General features: G+C 38.8%; 1 protein-coding gene across 1 annotated transcript in view; it reads left to right on the plus strand.

Moving 5' to 3' along the window:
- Positions 1 to 454: 454 nt before the first annotated feature.
- Positions 455 to 21,139, plus strand: part of TUBGCP3 (tubulin gamma complex associated protein 3) — a 59,378-nt gene continuing 38,693 nt past the window's right edge. Inside the window, exons 1-6 of the mRNA XM_009645746.2 lie at positions 455 to 555; positions 6,284 to 6,369; positions 13,104 to 13,211; positions 15,028 to 15,095; positions 18,389 to 18,466; positions 19,104 to 19,321. Coding sequence (XP_009644041.1) covers positions 455 to 555; positions 6,284 to 6,369; positions 13,104 to 13,211; positions 15,028 to 15,095; positions 18,389 to 18,466; positions 19,104 to 19,321 — 659 coding nt within the window. The remainder of the gene's footprint in view (positions 556 to 6,283; positions 6,370 to 13,103; positions 13,212 to 15,027; positions 15,096 to 18,388; positions 18,467 to 19,103; positions 19,322 to 21,139) is intronic.

Below are 21,139 nucleotides of genomic sequence, written 5' to 3' on the forward strand. Positions count from 1 at the left end.
CTGGGGAGCCCCGTGGCGGGAGGTGGGCTTGGGCAGCCTTCGCGTCCCCCTCCCCCAGAGCGCTTCGCTGGCTCCTCTCCTCTTGTGGGGAGCGGGGGCACCGCTCCCCGGGTGTTTGGGGCAAAAGGTGGCTCATGTACACGTTCAGGAATCTCTGCCTTCCTCCGGTGTCGGCTCAAGTTGAGCCACTGACATCTGCTAGGTCCTCTACAGGTCCTCTGCGTCTCGATGCTGCTGTGATCCTCCAGCAAGGGAGTGAATCTCTTTGCCTGTTTGCATAAGTTTCTATCTGTTGCAGTCGAGGCAAAGACTCTGTTTTTAGTAAGCAGTTGGAGGGTGGAAAGGAAGAGGTGTATCTGCTAAGTCTGCTTTTTAAGTTGCTCTGTTTATAAGCATTGCTCACCAGACAAATTCATGCCACAGCTTTTGTTGTATCTCTTTTCCCGTATGGGAGATGGCTTTCTTCCTTAGTAGTCGTAGCGATGAAGTCTTTTATGTGTTCTTTTCTCCCTCCATGCAGCTCTCTTCTGACAAGTCGTTCCTGGTTACCATTAGGTATTTCTGTGACAGTAACTAATAATTTTGAGTATTGACCTCTCGTGAAGAATTGGTTTCAAACCGATTAAAACATGGCCTATAAGTGAGTTACTGCTGTCCTAGAAGTCTAGAAAATGAGTGAAAAGGTGCAAATATACTTGTGTGTGTCTTTCTCTCAAACTTCTTGTTTCCACCTGTTGGAGACAGCACCTCGTGGTCTCACACACCATCCTTGTCTTTAAATTGGAAAGGTACAGGTTAGGTGGATGAGGAACTGGCTGGATGGCCACATCCAAAGAGTTGCAGTCAACATTTCAATGTCAAAATGGGGATCAGTAACAAGTGGCGTGCCTTAGGGGTCTGTATTGTCTGATGCTGGTGTCAGTATCTTTGTTAGTGCCGTAGACAGTGGGATTGAGTACACCCGCAGCAAGTTTGCAGATGGCACCGAGCTGAGCGATGCAGCTGATGCACTTGAGGGAAGGGATGCCGTCCAGAGGGACCTTGACAGGCTTGAGGAGTGGGCCCATGTGAACTTCATGAAGTTCAGCAAGGGCAAGTGTAAGGTCCTGCGCCTGGGTCAGGGCAGTCCCTGATATCAGTACTGGCTGGGGGATGAAAGGATTGAGAGCAGCCCTGTGGAGAAGGACTTGGAGGTACTGGTAGATGAAAAATTGGACATGAGCCCAGCCCTGTCCTGGGCTGCATCAAAAGAAGTGTGACCAGCAGGTAGAGGGAGGTGATTCTCCCACTCTATTCCACTCTTGGGACCCCACCTGGAGCACTGCATCCAGCTCTGGGGCCCCCAGTACAAGAAAGACTGTTGGAGCAGGTCCAGAGGAGGGCTATGAAAATTACCAGAGGGCTGGAGCACCTCCCCTGTGAAGAAAGGCCGAGAGAGTTGGGGTTGTTCAGCCGCAGAAGAGAAGGCTGCGGAGAGACTTTATTGTGTCCTTTCAATATATAAAGAGGGCTTATAAGAAAGATGGAGAGAGACTTTTTACCAAGACCTGAAGTGACAGGATGAGGGGCAACTGTTTTAAACTGAAAGAGGGTAGGTTTAGATTGGACAGAAGGAAAAAAAGTGTTTGCAGTGACAGTGGCAAGACACTGGAACAGGTTGCCCAGGGAAGTTGTGAATGCCCCATCATTGGAAGTGTTCAAGGTCAGGTTGGATGGGGCTTTGAGCAACCTGATCTAGTGAAAGATGCCCCTGCCCAAGGTTAGGGGGGTTGGACTAGATGATCTTTGAAGGTCCCTTCCAACCCAAACTGTTTGGTGATTCATCTGAGAAACTTGGAAGAGTTGGGAAGAAGTTGGAATCCCCGTGTCTTCACTGAAATACTGAGTAGGGACCCCTTCACAGAGACATGCTTAAAGCTGTTGATTGCTGTGGGTTTTGTTTTGTTTTTCCAAAATCCTTTCCTTCTCCATTGCCTGTTTAAGTTTTCTGCAAAGCCATAAATTTCCCATTTCCCAAACTGTCAACATGTAGTAGTTCTGTGATATGAGGTTTTTATCAGGATGCGGCAGGTTTCTACTCATCTCCTACCTCCCCTAAATCAATGTTTGTTTGCTTCCAAATGTTTAAATACCTACTGTGTTTTTATGTAACTACATGTTTCTTTTAGCAACTGGTTTAATTGTGTATTAAAGGGTATTTCACATCAGCATACAATTCTAAGGTGCTATTATCCCTCTGCTTTTAAAGTTGTTTCTCGCTTTTAACATTTGGAGGTTTTTTTTCTAATACAATTAGTACATGTTCTTATTTAAGAACACTTTAAAATTTTCAATACCAGAAATCTCAAATTATTGTACTAGGTCTGCTCCCAAAAAGAAAAAAAAAAAAAAAAAAGGAGAGGAGAAAAAAAAAAAAAGGAAAAAAAAAATTTTCTTTGCTTTATTTGAGTAGCAGAGGGCTCTGCTTTCTTCATGACTCTTTTTCATAGATTTGAAATGAGATGTGGTCTAAACTTAATCTAAGCTTGTTTCTTGGTATTGAGTATTGTATCTAGGTCCTGTGACACTTATAAAACTTAAATAGAATAGAAACAGAAAACTGCGTTATCAGTCATGGTAGGGGTATGAGGAGAGGTGGCTCACTACTGCTGACTTTGGACCTAGCTGTCTTTTTGAAATCATAGTTTCTATAAATCTCCCTCTCTTCTGACTGGAGTAATAAGTTTATTTGTAAGCAGTACATGTACAAAACATGGAAGAGAACTTTTTGTGAAAAAATAAGTGTTCAGTGTATTGCTGTACATTGGGAGTCTACTCTTGTAACCAAAACTGTGTGTGTCTGAGACTAATGAAAGGGCAAATGTTGCCCAAAATCATTATAAGCTGCTGCATGCAACCTGTAGTCCTCCATGGCTGTTCGCTTGTGGGTTATCTGGGGAGTTCTTTGAAATAACAGCTTTAAAAAATTAGTGTGGGTTGTCTGCCACATTTATCACCACCCATATTTTTATGCGTGCAACAGAGAGGAAGCCCATCCTTACCCTGCTCTATATTTTTGTGTTATGAGGAATGCTAGCACTAAACTGTTCTTTCTAACATAAGACTTCTCTTGAAACAGTCAGCTGTGTGTTAGTTTGTCATCAACTCGGCTATTGATATAAAGCTCATAGAGAAAGATAAATCAAAAAGTCTTTGTGGAAGAAATCCCAGTCATGAAGGGTGTGTATGGCATCCTCTGTGTTGAGGTGTGTTGCATGAAGCCCTAGGTGACAGGGAAATCACCAGGCAAGTTATTTAGCATCGCACTGTTTTTCAGCCTTTAATTTCCTTTCAGCATGTCCAGGATAAGTTTGAAGTAAGGTATTTGTGTGTTTAGTGATCTACATGCAGCTTCCCCTCTCCTTGTGTACTGATGAAGTTAGGCTGCTTTGTATATACATGGTCTCTTTTTTGAAGAAGACTTTACAAGTAGTATCAGTTTAGTTTTTGAGAAGTGATTTATAATGTTAAATTATTTCCACAGAAAAAAGGGGGAAAAAAATCTTAGATCCTCGTAGATTTTTAAATTCATTGGAGAAATTTCTGGTAAAAATTAGTAACAAGAAGCTGAAGCTAGTTGCAAACAGCCACCTTTAACCATTTGTATAGTTATCCTACTGTGAACTTCTTGAAATCCTAGCTTTTGATACCTTCCTGGAATAAGTGCTCTAGTGAAATATAAGGTACGGAAGTAAACAGGTGAAATGTAACAGGTAAATAATAGAAAGCAGTTGAGATTCCATGATCTAATGGTTCTTCCTGCCCGTATGTTCCCTGAGTTTGTGCTTCAGAAGGTTTGATCTACTTGTCTGTGTTCCTTCTCAGCACTTGTGTTGTATTATGTTTGTGAGGAAGCTATGGCTCCAGAAGGAGCTGAAGGATCCCATTCATGTAATGTCTGTGTCATAATAGCATGCTTGGAGCTCACGTGGGGTGAGTGGTCTTACTCTGCATCCATGTTTATGGGTTCTGCAATCCCATGCCTGAAGTCCTTCATAAGCCTGATGGAGCCTGTTGGCTGCTGGGGGTTCTTTCGCTTCTGCCTGTGATGGCCTTAGAAGGCCTCTGCCTTCCCCACTTATTAAAGATTTATGTTGAAGTGAATTTGTGCTGTGACGGAACATGACTGCAGAGGCCTCAATAGAGGAGGTATCCTCTCCCTCTTCCCGCTTTTTTGAGACCAGCTGCTAAGTAGATGGCTTCTTAGTTTCTAAAATCAGTCAGCTGCATAGGCCTAGTTACTGTTTTTCTGCAAACAGCTCTGCTTCTCAGAAATTTGTTTCAGGTCTGCTGAGTTACGTGGAAGAACTCTTTTTAAAATAAATAATTTAAAAAAGTATCTCAACTTTTTTTTTTTTTTTAGTAGAACTAAGGTTCGAAAGCTCTCTTCCTGTGCTTTAGCCAGTTCTCAACTACTTAAAGCTAGCTTCCCATGGCTTAAAGCTAGCTTCCTATGGTGCTGTGCCTCTGCAGTCCTCCACTGCGGCCATCACTGACCTCTTTCTTCCTCATGTCCTCGCAGTGTCTAAGAACTAGTGTACTAATTTTGCATTATAAATCTTTCTGTGTTTATCCAGGCTATCCACCTCACTTTACACAAATACCTGATATTGCAGAGAGCTTGCCTGCCTATGCAGTAATTTATATGATTTTTTTTTCCACCCTTATTTGTGGATTCCAGCAGTTATACGGGGTTGCATGCCTTTCTTTTGACAGTGAATTTAATCCTTCTGACAAAAAGATGCTTGTTCTTAACTGTCTTTGGCAAACCTCTTGGAAATTTTAGTCAGAGGCTTTGTAGACTGCCGTACAAGCTTGTCAACTATAAGCAGTCTTAGTGCCTCCAATGGAATCAAATAGTATTGCTGAAATATTCAAGCTACTTCTATTTGATTTTTGAATCCTAAAAAGATTTTTCTGTGCCAAAGTGCTTCTGGAGGCGCCCATGCTCTAGAAAGTAGTATTCAGTCTTCAGAGAGCAGTTTGCTACCTGAAGTCTGTAATGTGGCCTTAATTTAATATCTGTGGGGATTTTGGTGGGGGTTTTGTTATTGTGTGTTTGGTTGTTTTTTTAATTTATATTTTTTAAGCTCTGAACTATAGGAGTAGATCTTAAATTTTCATGGTGAGGGGAAAGCTTACAGTTCATTCAAAAAGATGGTATGGAGGGTTTTTTATCTATACTAGTAACAAGCAAATGCAAGTTGACAGGTTAGGGAAAAATTCACAGTGAGGGGAAAGTTCTGAGAAAATTGTGTGACCAAGTTGCTGGTAGTCCAGTGGGTCAGTCCTCAAATAAATCAGTTTACTGACAATACAGCAAGAGCCAGCACTATTAACAGAATTAAAGAATAGTTATGTTTCCCGTGCAGTGCTTAAAAGTTTGTAGACACCTTTTAAGTAAGGAAAGTCGTGGGAGCGTATGTAGTTTGGGTTTTATTTTGTGGGTTTGTTGGTTTTTTTTCCTTTATAGAAGAGGACTGTGGAGAGTGGAAGGATGGTTAATTAAGAATAAACTTAAAATGCTTCACATAAAAACTTGCATGAACAGAATATTTTTATGTTTACATTTTATAATTTGTTTTTACTATTATTTTCCCTTCTGAAAGAAAGGAACTTAGAGAAGTTTAAGGTAGTTGACTAAAGCAGAAGACTGATACAAAATTAATTTTGTTTCAGGAATACTTCATAACTGGGCTGGTCCTAAAATTACACTTCTCGATACAATGTTTTCTAGAGGAACAAGCAGTTTTGCTTACAAGGTGTGTAGATTCTCTTAAAAAACAAAATCATAACACTAATGGCATTCTAGACTACTATTTTAGTTTATCAGTAGATGACATCATATTAATGCAAATGCTTTTTTCCCCTCCCACTGATAATTCATGCCGATGTAGAACTTTTGATATAGTTAAAATAGAGAAGATAGAGCAGCATTATTGTCTTGACAAGCGCAGTGTCTGCTCACTGCATGTGCGAGAAGGTTCTCAAGTTTTACAGCTTTTCTTGCAGGCTTAATTTTGCAATGTAGCACATTAGGTGTTTAGCAAACACTTTGTGACCGGGAAGAAGTTTGGTTGGTTTGTTTGTTTGTTTTTTTTTTCTTTAGCACGTGTTAGATGGCAGCATCTGTATCTGAGTAGTTTGCAGCAATAGCTGTTAGCCCATCCATGCCACACATAGAGCATTGACCACAGTTAAGAGTGTAATTGTTTTTTACAATAATTTTGCATCTGCATTTAAGCAAAACTGTTGTCTGGGGTGACAGACAACTGACTGGAAGAAGAGATAGTGGAAACAGTTTGCTAATCGCTGAAGGCTTTCAAGAAAGTAAGTGATTACTGTTTGGTTTAGATACTCTTTCTTTAGAATTGTCCTATAGTTTAGAAATCAAGTTTACAGACAAATTGAAATAACCAGATGTTGTCTTTCCAGGAAACAAGGTTTCTCACAATCATGATGCATTAATGTTTGGAAACATGGTTTCAGGTGGTACTTAGGTTTTTCAGGATGCTTTTTTTTATTTTTCCTCTAGAAACTTCAGTAGATCCATAGCTAGCATGTTGAAAGAAATGCATAAGACTGCAAAGTGAATTTCAGTTCACTTCCTAAAATCATAAGTAATGTCAGAAACTTCTTTTTAGCAAAACACGTGCTGAATTTCGGCATTTCCTCTGAAATACTGTCGTCTTGGAAGTATATTGGCCAATTGTCTCTTAAACTTTTCCTTTAAACTTTATCTTTTGTCCTATTTCTCCTTGCTTTCTTTACAACCAGATCCTTCCTGGGCATTGCTTCTATATTTTTTGCATGTGCTACACTTGTATTTTCCGCAGCTTTAAAATGCTGTTTTCTGCCTTTTGAAGTAGTTCAGTTTTAATACTGCATTGTTTGCAGGCAAGTTTGAATGGCTGGGTGGACTATAGATCTTTGAATGATCGGTAGATTGCTGTGCTCAAAGGAGAGAGTTTAAAAAATTTTTCATTGTTATTTTTTTTTGGTGATTCGCAAGTGCTGTTTCTTTGTTCAGCTGTATGGCTGCTTACCAGTATCATTAATTGTGTATGCATGTGTGTATTACTTAAAGGACATAGTGTGAGGGGGAGTGGCTGTCTTTATCTGCGTTCACTACTCCGCTCAGGCTCTGGAAACATGTTCAGTGTTATTTTCTCCCCTTACCTCCCAAAAGAGCTGCATCAATTTCATGCATCGGATATGTTGAGCTTGCTGTTACATAATAGATTCATGCCATAATCACTTTTTGATGAAGGACATACACATACATAGATATATAGCTGTGTATTTTAAGCCCATCTGCTGTCGTAATGGCTGCTCTTTGAGGAGGGAAGCAATTGAATATGTCTATTCATAACAAACTATGTGAATCTTTATTTTACTGACAGATATCCATATTAAGTTATGTTTAATCGCTTAGGTACTGAAGTTATTTTACAGACTTTTAAGAAATAATCTGCTGAAGAAAATCCCACAGCAGGGAATTTTCTTTGTAAAAGAAAAGCTGGACTTGATATGAATAAAACATGAAAACCTGAGTAAAATGTAATACAAAAACAGCCTTGGTATGATGCTGTTGAATTTCCAGGGCAAATCTGTATGTGTAAAGAGCAGGTAACTTTGTTCTATATTGTTAGTAGTGTAACAGGTTTACTAATTGGATTTTTTTGATGGAATTGTAGTCTTTCAACTAGAGATTTATCTCGGATGCCTTGTTAGGGTAGTATGAAAGAGACTATACTAAGTTTCTGTGCTTTAACTAGTCTTGTTATGGTTGGTGATGAAATAGAAAGTTATTATAGAAGGTTATATATCTTTCTTAAAACTTCCCCATTACAGGAAAAAAACCCCTGCTACTTACTATTAATAAAGTATCTGTTGAGTTTTTTCTTAGATTGGGGACTTACGTTTAAATCTTCAAGGTTTCTGTCCAGAAACTTTCACATGTGTTTCTTTGTCTCCTAGTCTTGCCATCAATATTCCCTTATACCACAGAACTTGAAGCATAGGTTGCCTTTTAAAAGCTCAAGTGTCAGAGGCAGATTGGAAAACACAAAAATAGCAAAGTCCATGATTTTCTTCTATTATATTGAGGTAAACCCCTATTCCAACATCATCAACCAAAAAAAGCCCACCCAAACTTGTTGCAATGGGTAGCTGGCTTTCTGAGTCAATTCTTCTGGAGAAATGAAAATCCAGAGAGTCTCTAGAGACATTGTACACATCTTTGCTGGATTTTGTAAATATCTCATCAGGTGACTAAAAACAGTAAAGCCACTTGATTTCTCATTGTGTCGATCTTGGTTCACTTGAAGTGAATCTAAGCCCCCAAAACCACAGGGAACAACAGAGAGGAAACACAGCACTTGAATATTTTTGAAATACTGATATGAAGCATTTTGTTCAGAAACCAAAGAATTTTTTAAAAGTGAATAAACACTGTAAATAGAGCATTACTTACATGGAAAAACTGTGTGTTGTCATTTAGTATAAATAAATAAAATGTAATGCTCTGATTTTTAATTTTTTCTCCAAGTATTAAGCTTACTGATAATCACAGTATAAATCATAGCATATGCTGAAAAGGTAGCGGAAGCAGCTGCATGAATAATGCTCAATTGTACAGATGAATTTTTGTTTTAAATCAACTACATATTTTCTCATTCAACACTCTTATTAAGATAAACATACTGCAAGATCCTACATGTATAGGAAACAAGTTCATTTAGTAAAGTTAAATAAGTCTTTATTTCCTGTGGATTTGTGTTGCAAATGTTCTCTTCAGTAAACCCCCTGCATTCCCCAGCTGCAATACTGCCAGCTTGTACTTTCATTCCCTGTAGCTCTCTTCAGAAATTCCTCTTCCCTCATCCTCCAGGTCTCTGTTCCTTCAGCTGCGGTCTGGGCAGGATGCAGTCAGTACCTGATGTTGGTAATTCTGTGCAGGCAGACAGGAGGGAATAATTAACCGCTGAGCTTTTGCTTGCAATCTTTCCCTCAGGGAGAGTTGTTTGGATGCTTGTTCTACCAGTCCCCAGTTTCTGTGAAAGCTGTTTAACTTGATATCCCTGAGACCTCTATCAAATTTGGTTTTTAAAAAAAAAAAAAAAAAAATAAATAAAATTAAAGGGCAATCCCTAAGGGGCAGGGTGGTGTATATGGACATAGAAGTTGATTCCAGAACATAATTTTACTTAGAAAACCAGGGTAATGCATCTATTGAGTGAGGAGGAACTGGGGAGAAGTTCTTGTGACTTTGTGGTTGGGGTGTGTGTGTGTCTGTGTGTGTGTTGTTTTTGTTTTGGTCTTTAAGACCATGTCTATTTATGGGGTTTTTTTTCTAATTGCTTCTTTCTTTTTATATTTTTCTATAACTTGTATTGAACTAGTTTACTGGAGATCCATTCTGTCCTGCTTTTTAGTAGATAGTCAGTGAGGGAGTTCATTATTTAATCTAGATACATGTCATAACTGATAAAGTACTTTGGTATCAACTCCTGATCCTTCTCCTGACTTCAGTTCATCCAAGATGCTTGACCTGGAACTCTTGTAGCAATTTTATTTTTAATTTGTAGCCTGTGTTAAGTCACTATAGCAACATGCCAAAAATATGTAAGAATGACTAGAAAAATCTAGCTCTTGCCTAACTGCTGCTAGGTACACAGTCTAGGAATTCATGAACAACAAAATTCTTACTGTTGTTTGGGATAACTTGGTGCCAATATTTGATTTTAATTGGCCTTGCAGAATACTTTTTGGAAATCTTGAGTTGTTCTGTAATGACATGCATTATACTGAAAAATTAGTCAGAAACACTTCCTTATGCTTACTTTTCCCACCTGGTTCATCAGTTAACTTTAAGCTATCGATAGCTGAACTGTTAAATTACTTTATATGTGTATTTTTCAAGTCCTTATTGCAAATGACAGGTTGCTTAGTCTAACAGTAGAACTATTCTTTCTGGGAGGCATGTAAGTCGTGCAGATTTGTGACCTTATAGTAGTCTGGATATTGACATTTTCTTCCCTGAAAGTAGACCGATACCCTTGCTCCTTTTGTAGTCCAATATTGTCAAATACTGTTAAATATTAATGATTCTGTCTGAGCAGACTTTTTTCCTGATTGTGTGAAGTACTGCTTTGTGTGAACTGGTTAATGTTCACTGGTCTACAGTTGTATTCTAGTGGATTAGAACCAGTGGGTGGCATTTATATCACAAGACAGTCAAAAATGGGCATTCAAAAAGAATGCAGCACATTCTGATTTCAAATTTCTCCTTTCCATAAATTTCTGGAGATTTTCCTGCATTTAATCAATAATTGACTCCTAGTGTTTCCCAGGGGTTTTTGTTTGTTTGTTTTATTGTCAATATTAGTTAGAGGTGATTCAACACTTAAAATATCTCTGCTTCTAGTGAACCTTTACCCTATTCCATTTTTGTGTTCCTTTTGTACATATTTGTCCAGGCCAGCATCCTTTCTTCTTCCTTGGCTGAACCAGTGCTGCATTACTCTACAATTTTCTCTGAAAGTTGACTGCTTAACTGACTAGCTAAAACACATGAGCAGTCTGATGCATCTGCATACAAAATTGTTATATACAAACCAGACTTAATACGCAGAATTGCTTAGATGATTTTTCTTTCCTGAAGTCAGGAAGTATAAGGATTCAAGTAGCTGATACCATGCATTTACACTTACTTTGTCTACGTATCTTTACCCTCCTGTTATTGCAGTTATTCCCCGAGAAGAGTAAAAATTTATCCGACATTTTGTAAGGGCATTTGACATGTCCGTAGGGTTGTAATTTGATTGATTTTTCAGGTCAATAAATGGGAATGTGACTATGCTGTAGAGGCATTCATACTGAACTGGCCCTATCTCAGTGTTACTGGACTATTAATATTCCTAAAAAGAAGAGATTCTTGCACTAAACCAATACTGTTCAGCAACAATATTAAAAACGGAATTATTGCACGATGAAGGAACAGTGGAGGAAAGTCACTGACTTGTGACCTCTCCAGTATATTATGCATTGGAATACAATGCCAATATTGCTGAGCTAGCTTTGAACCTAAGTGGTGAAACCATGTAAACTGGTTTAAAAACAAAAAACCTACACACAAACTGGTAAAATTGCTGTTGTGGGTATCTGAGTAAAGCTCCCCAGGGAGGATAATCCAGTTTGATGCCTGGTGAACATGGCTATATTGTTCCTATGTGTGAGCTGAATTGTGTGATTTAGCAGAATAAACCCCCTATAAACCAGGAGGAAGCAGTTAGCAACCTGTTGTGCCACCTGGGCACTCACAAGTCTATGGGGCTGGATGGGATCCACCCGAGAGCACTGAGGGAGCTGGTGGAGAAGCTTGCCAAGCCACTCTCCATCATTTATCAGCAGTCCTGGTTAATAGGGGAGGTCCCTTGCCAATGTGACGCATTCAGCAAGGGTTCACAAAAGGCAGGTCCTGCTTGACCAACCTGATCTCCTTCTATGACCCAAGGCCATGAATGTTGTCTACGTGGACTTTAGTAAAGCCTTTGACACTGTCTCCCAACAGTATTCTCCTGGAGAAACTGGCTGCTCATGGCCTCGATGGGCATACTCTTCGCTAGGTAAAAAGTGTCTGAATGGCCAAGCCCAGAGAGTTATGGTGAATCGAATTAAATCCAGTTGGTGACTGGTCACAAGCGGTGTTCCCCAGGGCTCAGTTCTGAGGTCAGTCTTGCTTAACATCTTTATCAATGATCTGGACAAGGGGATCGAGTGCACCCTCCGTAAGTTTTTCAGATGACACGAGTGTTGATCTGCTTGAGGGGAGGAGAGCTCTGCAGGTGGATCTGGACAGTCTGGATCAATGGGCCGAGGCCAATTATATGAGGTTTAACAAGGCCAAGTGCCGGGTCCTGCACTTGGGTCACAACATGCAACGCTACAGGCTTGGGGAAGAGTGGCTGGGGAGCTGCCTGGTGAAAAGAACCTGGGGATGTCGGTCAACAGCTGACTGAATATGTGCTAGCAGTGTGCCCAGGTGGCCAAGAAGGCCAACAGCATCCTGGCTTGAACCAGGAATAGTGTGGCCAGCAGGAGTGGGGGAGTGATCATGTCCCTGTGCTCGGCACTGGTGAGGCCGCACCTCGAATGCTGTGCTCAGTTTTGAAACCCTTGGTTCAAGAATGACATTGAGGGGCTGGAACATGTCCGGAGAAGGGCAGCAAAGCTGGTGAGGGGTCTGGAGCACAAGTCTGAGGAGCGGCTGAGGGAAGGGGGTCATTTGGCTGGAGAGGAGGAGGCTGAGGGGAGACCTTATCGCCCTCTACAGCTACCTGAAAGGAGGTTGTAGTGAGGTGGGTGCTGGTCTCTTGTCCCAAGTAACAAGTGATAGGACAAGAGGAAATGGCCCCAAGTTGCACCAGGGGAGGTTTAGATTGGACATTAGGAAAACTTTGTTTACTGAAAGAGCGGTCAAACATTGGAACAGGCTGTCCAGAAAGGTGGTGGAGTTGCCATCCCTGGATGTGTTCAAAAAAACGTGTAGATGTGGCACTTCAGGACATGATTTAGTAGGCATGGTGGTGTTGGGTTGATGGTTGGACTTGATCTTAAAGGTGTTTTCCAACCTTAATGATTCTATTACTTTGTGCCAAGCCATGCAGCATTTCAGTCTGTGGAGGAGGGCAGAACCAGCTGAAATGTGCTAATGCTCTCTAATAAGCAGGTAAGCCTACGCATCTCTTCTGTCAGCACAGAATAGGAAAGGCTTATTCACAAATCTAAGTGCAATTATTTTGCGGAGTGTACACAGGTGAGTATGTTTGACCATACTATCAATGCTATACTTCACAGGTAAATGGAATTTACTGCCCTCTGATTTAGAACTGTGTCTAAGGATATATAATAATGTATAACATCATCTGATCTAAGCCAGCTGCATTTATGCCAGATTCAGCCATAGCAATGCAATCTCATGTCTAACATTTATCTATTTATTTATTTGTTTAAATAGAACTTTAACACTCAACTGAGAGAGTTTTCCTTTTTTCTTTCAGCTGATGCAGCCCAGCAGTTTCAGTATGCAGTGAGAGTTATTGGAAGCAACTTTGCTCCCACTGTTGAACGGGATGAATTTCTTGTAGCGGAGAAAATCAAGAAAGAACGTAAGTGCATCTTTGTTTCTTTCTTAGAAATAGGGTAGGAAGTTCTTCAAGAAGTTATCTGATCAGTTTATTCTTCTGAAAATGGGACAACTCTGCCTCACAGATAATTATCTAATCTGTTATTAATGCTCACCCCCTGAAAATCTCATGATGGAAATTCCATTAATTCCCCAGTTAGTATTCCTGAGTGGCTATTTGTATTCAAGGCTCAGATTTTTCTGAATGCTTAGCTTAGACTTCCCTTGCTGCCATTTACTTTGTATATTAGCCACCATGAAAATAAAAAATAATTAATATTTCACTCCTTTCACTTTAGTAGTACTCAGACTTTATGAATTCATAGTTCTTTGTAGAAGACCGATATTTTTGTGATGTGCACTTTAGAAATATTACACTTTGGCACAATTAACTTCATGAGCACCTGTGTGAAACCTGCTGAATGAGCATCCTGGGAATTGATGGAATTGTCTGTGACTTACCTGTTATTTCTTGCCTTCAGTTTCTCTACAAGTTTATCTGCAACCTCCTTCTCAAAACCAAAACATTAGACTGTGGCAGTGTCAGTTATGTTGCAGTTACATTCCATTGTGCTCTATGCTGCTCTGAGTCAAGTGTTCCACTGTGTGAATCCCACGGGAATGTGATGCATTCTTGAAAAGCCAAATACTTCTTTCAGCAGGTTGTGCTGTACAGTAGAACGTCCAGAAACAATTACTTGAAGTATGCTAATTAAATTAAAACTTCATATTTGACCTTTGAATATTTAGTCAGGAAGATTGAATTAGGGTAGCTGAATTCAACAGTTGTGACTGTTTTAAAGTGCATGTGTCTTGCTGATGCAGAGCTTCCATGACTTGCTGATAGGGAAATATGCCCATCAGAATTTCTCTCCAAAACACTGTATTCTACAGTATACACTTTCTGCATGAGTTTTTCTGTGCTTTGGCTAGATCTAGCCAGCACAGCATATATTCTTTGGGCCTACCGCCAGGAGTTTTGAAGAAGGCTGTCTCCCTCATCTTCCTTTTCCCCAACTTCAGCTTGTAGGCTGATGTTAGTGGTCATGTAACAAGTAACTGGATATAGCCTTCTAACTTTATATTTATATTGGAGTTACCATGCAGGAGGTGACTTATTTGGCAAAATGTACTTGACAGTGGCTTTTGATGCTAATTGACATTTCTAACATTTAACAGCGTTTTTTTTATTATTACTGTTTCTTCAGATGTTTTTGTTTTTACCTTTTTTTTTTAGTGTCTCTTTCTGATGTAACATGGCTTCTCTGAAGACATCTTAAAGCTTGAAGATACTTTTACTCTGACCAAAGACTTCTATTATATAACTGGCAGTGATTGACGCTGTTATTTTTCTTAATATATAAAAGTTGTGCGACCTTAGAATTCTGTTTGATCAAGTGGTATTACTACTTTTGTTTCTTGCTGTTATTGCCTAAAATAGGAACCATTGCCCTTAGTTTTCTGAAGGGCTTTTTAGCATTCTTTAACACCTAACTGCTTTCAATTATGTTTTAATTCCCTAAACCTACATAATGGCAGACTAGACTTTAGAAGGACACTTATTTAGAAGGTGTGTATTTTTATTACTCTAAGGAAAACAGGTACTTACATTGCATCCCTTCTGATGCAAGAATTTTCAGGGCTCTAATGCAGATAATGTGAAAACAGGCAAAATTGAGTAAAGACAGTTAAGCATCGTTATGCTTTCTTGGGTACATCTTCCAATTTACCACAAATACATGATTTCACACATGACTTATACTTTCAGTTTTTTAATCTATATTTCTTTTTTTTAATAGTTGTGAGACAAAGAAGGGAAGCAGATGCTGCTTTGTTTTCAGAACTCTACAGAAAACTCAGTTCACAGGTAGTGTAATAAATGTATAAAGAGTAAAGAAACTGAAAGCACACATATGCATCCTTCTGATGTTTTAGAGTTGTTTTGGAGAGTACTTGGGTCATTAACAGTATTTTTACTGAGAGGATGGTTAAATACTGGAACAGATTGCCCAGAAAAGTTGTGGAGTCTCCATCCTTGGGAGACAGTCAAAACCTGACTGAACACAGTCACAGGCAGCCTGCTGTAGATGATGCTGCTTTGAGCACAGAGGTTGGACTAGAATGATCTTGAGGTGCCTTCCAACCTCAATCATTTTGTAATTTTTGTGAAAAAGTTTACAAGTTACTACTTTTTTTTTTAAAAAAAGAAAAGATCCGTTTGCTATTATTTAGAAATTAATTTGGATTTAATTGTAAGTCAGAAGAGAATAAAGGATCCATGTTTAGTTTGAGTCCAGTTACAGGAAGAGGCATGAAGGAAGGAACTCTGTAAAAATAGACGTGTTCATTTTTTTATATGTAAAAGTGAATTTTCTTCTTGTCATTTATTTTACAGCAATGCCTTGCAAGTATATTGATTTTATTAATCTAGGGTTTTAAACAGTCCTTATGCTTCTGAATTTTTAAGTGCTCTAGGTCTTTCATATTGAAGCTTAAGGGTTTGCTGACTTTGATTCCACCAGTGTTAATCAAAGAATACTGCATGTTGATATTCTGACAAAAGATGTTAGTGAGTTAGAAAGTCCATGATGCAGGAAGACTGATCAGGAGACGGGGAAAGATGTGAGGATAGAAGTTTAGCTGAGCTAGGTGAAAAATGACTTCTGCTAATCTGTTCTGGATTCTCCATAAAATCAAGTATTTAGCAAGGTAGAATATGGTGGGCAGTAATAAAGTAAGATGCCCTGTTGTCATTTGCATGTACCTGATTTTTGACAACAAAAATTAGTTAATGTAAAAGATGTTTTCTGTATAACAGAAAATTTGTCCTTATTTTTGCCCTTTGTACTTAGGATGAATGTTTTTCTCTGTTCTTCTGCTTTTTATTCATTAATTTACATATTGATCATGGCTGAGTTTTACAGGATAATACTAAGATTTTAAGATTACAAAAAAGTGATTCTTTAGAGAGTATGACTAGTCAGAACTCGGTTCTGCCCCTCCCCTCATCCATACTTACTCACCAGTTTGTTAGCGCTTGAAGCTAAAGTTACTGTGTAACTCTTCCTGTTTTCCTTGTCCTGTGGGTTTGTGTATTATTTGTGTTGGTTTGTACAGTGAAGCAAGTGTCACTGGTTTGCAGACACCTGTTTCGATGACCTCAGCCATTGGTTTCAGCCTCTTCTTCCGTGTATCACACTATGTGATCTTGCTCTTTTAATACAGATTCTTTGTAATGTGTTTCTGTAGCTTATGTACTATGTTGCCATATCATTGCATTTGGCAAGCAGTATAGCTGCAGAGCATGATTTCTGTAAACTTTGAAACAAAATGCTTTGTCTCTGTTCATACCAATCTGATTATTCTGAATGTAACACAAGCTTGTATCACCTATCTCTTCACATTTTGCTGCCTGCTCAAATGTTTGAGGTTCTTTTAACCTTTTTTTTTTTTTCTGTTCTAGTATCTCGTGTACATGAAATGGTATCATCTGAATACTGCCTTCTTTAAAAATCACTACCAATTATTATTCAATGTGCTGTTAGGTTTATTGCTAATGGTGGACAATAATTTCTTTTTCCCGTGAGCTTAGGGAAAGGCACAGAAGGAATATGCGTTTTCTGAATCAATGAGGCTTCTTCTTTCTCCAGCAATTCTCTTGAAAGCAACCAGGAGAAAGAAAAAACCTTGCGTGAATCTGTTTTAACTTTGTTTCATCCATTACTCTAAAGAGAAAAGGAGGTCAGTGTTTATTTTAATGGCAGCTTGCCAGCTGAGCAAACCATGCTTCTTGAGGCACTTAAAGTTATTCTATCCTAGCAAGTAGAAGAAGCAGTGATGTTGCTGCTCCTTCACCAGCTGTTAATGAGTTGCTGGCTTAGTTATTTGCAGCAAATGCAATACCTCTACTTTTTGCTTATTGTTGCAATCAAAACAGAAGATAATAGACTTCTGCTCTACATAATGTAGAATGTTTCCTTCTACTCTTACATAACAATATAGAGCTTTGGTAGGTTTGGTTAGTGGGCTCCGTCCTGAAGAAAGAAAGGTTCTATGGCCAAAATTCTTATACCGTATAACGTACACAAAATGCATACTTTGCAGAGAAACAGGAAAAAGCAAAAAAGGTGAGAATGAAAATGTGTTTAAAAGAGAATTTCAAAGTGACCTTGAAAGTGGTTTTTGCAAGACTGATAGCACTGAATTACACTGCTTCATAAGAGATGGAATCTTTGTTGAATCTTGGTATGACTAAAATTTCCTCTCTATTCAACATTGCTTAGTATTACAGACCATAGCCTGGTCAGTATTATGAGGCAACTTGTGTGAGTTTCTTTGACATACTCTGCTCCTTGATATCCATTATAAGCTTCTATGTCCCTGATAATTCAGGTGCAAGCATTAGCGTCACAGAACTGTGGAGTAACATATATGTATCTAAAATAAAACGTTTTAATATTTGCCATAATTCTTCTCTTCAGAGTGTTCTTTTTGTAGCTTGGCCTTTAGCATTATTCTGTCTTCTGCTGGTAAGCTTTCTGCTGAGATCTAAAGCTGCTGAGAGTGTTATTCTAACAGTCTGTATGTATCTGCCTATTTGCCTGTCTGAAGATACTTTCTTGCATATTCCTCAAGTTTCATGTTAACAGTGTCTGTCTTAAGCTGTGAAAAGTTTGGTAACTCTCTTTATGGCATTTAAAGTAACAGAAATTGAAACCCTCAAACTTTTGAAGACTCCCTGTGAAGGGGAAAGAGGAGAAAAGACAGTTCTTTACTTAAAATTGTACCAAGGGTTTTCCTTCATCTTTAGGTTAGAATAGCATCTGCATCTGAGATATTTTAAATGGCGAGAGTGTGGGGGAATGCTGGTAAAAGTTCAACTCTGTATAAAGCTCTTTCTTAAATTGAGTGTACTTGCTGATCTTGGAGCAGGTGAGAGTTCATGATTTGAACATAGTGGAGAAAGTTCATAATATTAGCAATACAGAGGCTGCACTGCAGTTTCTCAGTTTACTCAAGAGCATGGCTTTGAGTTGGTCTTATTTGTTGGAAAATTGATTTATATGTGTACATGTTAGTAGGCTGGATAATTAAAAAAAAATCTATTGTTATCAGGAGTTGAAACAAGCTCATTCCTGTTTGTCTTCGCTTTTTTTAAAGGGCATTTTGAAAAACAAATGGTCAATACTCTACCTCCTGCTTAGCCTTAGTGAAGATCCACGTAAGCAGTCTAACAAGGTAGGTGAGGAGACCTTTGTTGCTCCTGAGAAACCGTAAACGTGTGTCACTTATTCTAGATGTCTTTAAGAATCACTATCCAGACTTAACCAACACTTCAGCTTGTGTTTGTGGTGTTTATGTATGAGGCTGAAAGGACAAACACACTTCACACAAGTATCTGCAATTTTTTTTTCTGTATTTTTTTTTTATACTAAATAAATGTAAAAATATGATCTATCCAACATTTGTAGCTGAAGTTGTGACTTTATTAGATGGGTGATTTTTTCTTTTGTTTGCTTTCTGCTTGGTGGTGTAATGTCTGCAGATGTGCTAATGAGTTTGAAATGGAGTAGGGAGAGCAAAATACCTACTTTGGCTGCAGTTCTGCTAGCACCAAAGTGCTTTTTGCAGCTATTGTTCATGACCATTCACAGGCAAAAGTAAGCTATATTGCTCAAAGTACTTTTGCTCACTGTAAGGGACTTGCTTTTTTGTCATTATAATCGTAACAACAAATTTTTCTTTGCATAAACATGGCCTTCAGTTATTTTTTGTGTTCTTGAGTATTACACTTCTGTTAACTAAAGACATGACTTAAAGCAGCTGACAAATCTTTTCTTTTTATTCCTCCCTGTTCAAATCCTCTCCTTTTCAGGTATCAAATTATGCCACACTTTTTGCTCAAGCATTGCCACGGGATGCTCACTCAACCCCTTATTACTATGCCAGGCCTCAAAGCCTTCCGTTGAACTACCAAGACCGCAGCGCTCAGTCTGCCCAGAGTTCTGGCAGTATGGGGAGCAGTGGGATTAGCAGCATCAGCCTGTATGCCCTGAATGGGCCAACGCCAACTCCGCAGTCACTCCTTCCAGGGTAAATTAAACTGTTTATTTTACAAATAGATTTGGGGAAGACTAGAGATAATCTGCTCTTCCCTCCCTTGCCGCCACTCTTTTTCCCCATTCCCCCACCCTTCCCATTAGTATGCCCTTGGGAATTCCACTGTAGGTGCATCAAAACTGAGTTCCTTAGTTGAACAGTTCACATATTGAGTGCTGTCATATGGCCATATGAAGCCATAAATAGCTGGCCAAGTGTATGCATTCTTAAACTTAATCTTAGCTATCTGTTGAACAGCTGATATTTCACTGGATCCACTCCTTTGGATTCTAGTGCCAAGTCCTTTTCCAGATTTCTCAGTTCTCTGAAACACTTTAAAATAGTCTTTATCTTTCTTCTGTAAACACTTTGGATTTAGAGTCCTCACTCAAGTTCCTTTTACTAAGTATTCCTCAGCAGTGTCAAATTAGTAGATTTAAGATTATCTGTTTTCAAGTGGGTGACCTTTCTTGCATGGTCTGACTTACTTTTAAGCATGCTTACAGCAGGTTGGCTGTTATACTAGAGCAGTCTTGAATCTTGAGTGGACAGTTTTTCTTCTGGAAAAAAAGAAAAGCCAACCAAAAAACAAAACCGCAAAGAAAAAAATCCCAAACCAACCAAACCGAAGAGTTGATTAAAAAAAATTACATACTGAAAAAAAAAGTGAAACACCTACTGTTCAGAAGTGGCTTAATTGTCTTTTCATACCAAGATGAATCTACATTTGGAAGTGAAACATTCAAATACCAAATAGTTCAGATTTCTGGTGAGTAAAAGCTGGCTATTGTAAGACATAAGATGATTACCCAGTTATTGACTTTGTTAAATAAGCCAACACAGACAGTTACATGTTCAAAATCTGAGCTCTTCTTGTGCCATTGGATACCATGTTGTATCACCTCTGCAGCTCTACAAAGTCTGATAGAGATGCACTGCAAAGAGCCTGTGTTCTATGGAGGGAAAATGAACATGTTCATAGTCTGCGAGAGGGAATGGTTCAATGGTCGTTCTGTAATATAACTGGAAATGCATTGCTTCATAGAAGTTGAGCATGGAAAAGTGAACAGAATGTTATGAAACTTGTAAAAGTGGGGACTGTACTTATTTGCATAGCTGTTTCAGCCTTAAATCAAAAAGCCTGGAAATAAAGCCTTCGTCCAAAAGCAATGGGAACATCACTTTTCAAGGAACTGTGATTAATGTCAGAAAAACTCAAGAGAATATAAGAAAAGGAAAAAAAATCATCTTAAGGGATGCAGAAATGAACCTATTATTTTGTCCTAACAAAAGCTTCATGGGTTATGATTTGACCAAGTTCCTAATATAAGGCTAATTAATGGAATTTTTTATTAATTTCTTTCCTTTATCATAATTGGAAAAAGAGAAAGACACCATATTCTTGTCTCTTAATTGTCCTCCCCACCCCCAACAGTCGTGAAACAAACACAGAATCAGAATAGATGCATTTTCAGGAAGTACCACAGCTTATTTTGAGTTGAAGACTTTTGAAGTTGAAGATACAGTGTATTTGAAATGATTTACAGAGTTCATGTTATGGAACTAATAACCAGTGCTGACACAACTGGATTTTATTGTTATCACTATGCTTTATGGTACAAGTAGTTTCTTGACTTCATCAGTACTAGGTTTGTATGGTGTATCTTGCATGCACAAGTAGAGGATATCTTTAAGCTGGGAACATTGTGGGGTGACTGTGCCCCACAACTGAGTGAGGAGATGACAGACCAGGTTAGTAAGCCAAAGGTGTTTGGGGTGATGTAAGTAAGCAAGAGGGTGATGTGGTCAAGG

This window comes from Egretta garzetta, unplaced genomic scaffold, assembly GCF_000687185.1.
Source record: "Egretta garzetta isolate BGI_Z169 unplaced genomic scaffold, ASM68718v1 scaffold168, whole genome shotgun sequence".
NCBI classification, from domain to species: domain Eukaryota; kingdom Metazoa; phylum Chordata; class Aves; order Pelecaniformes; family Ardeidae; genus Egretta; species Egretta garzetta.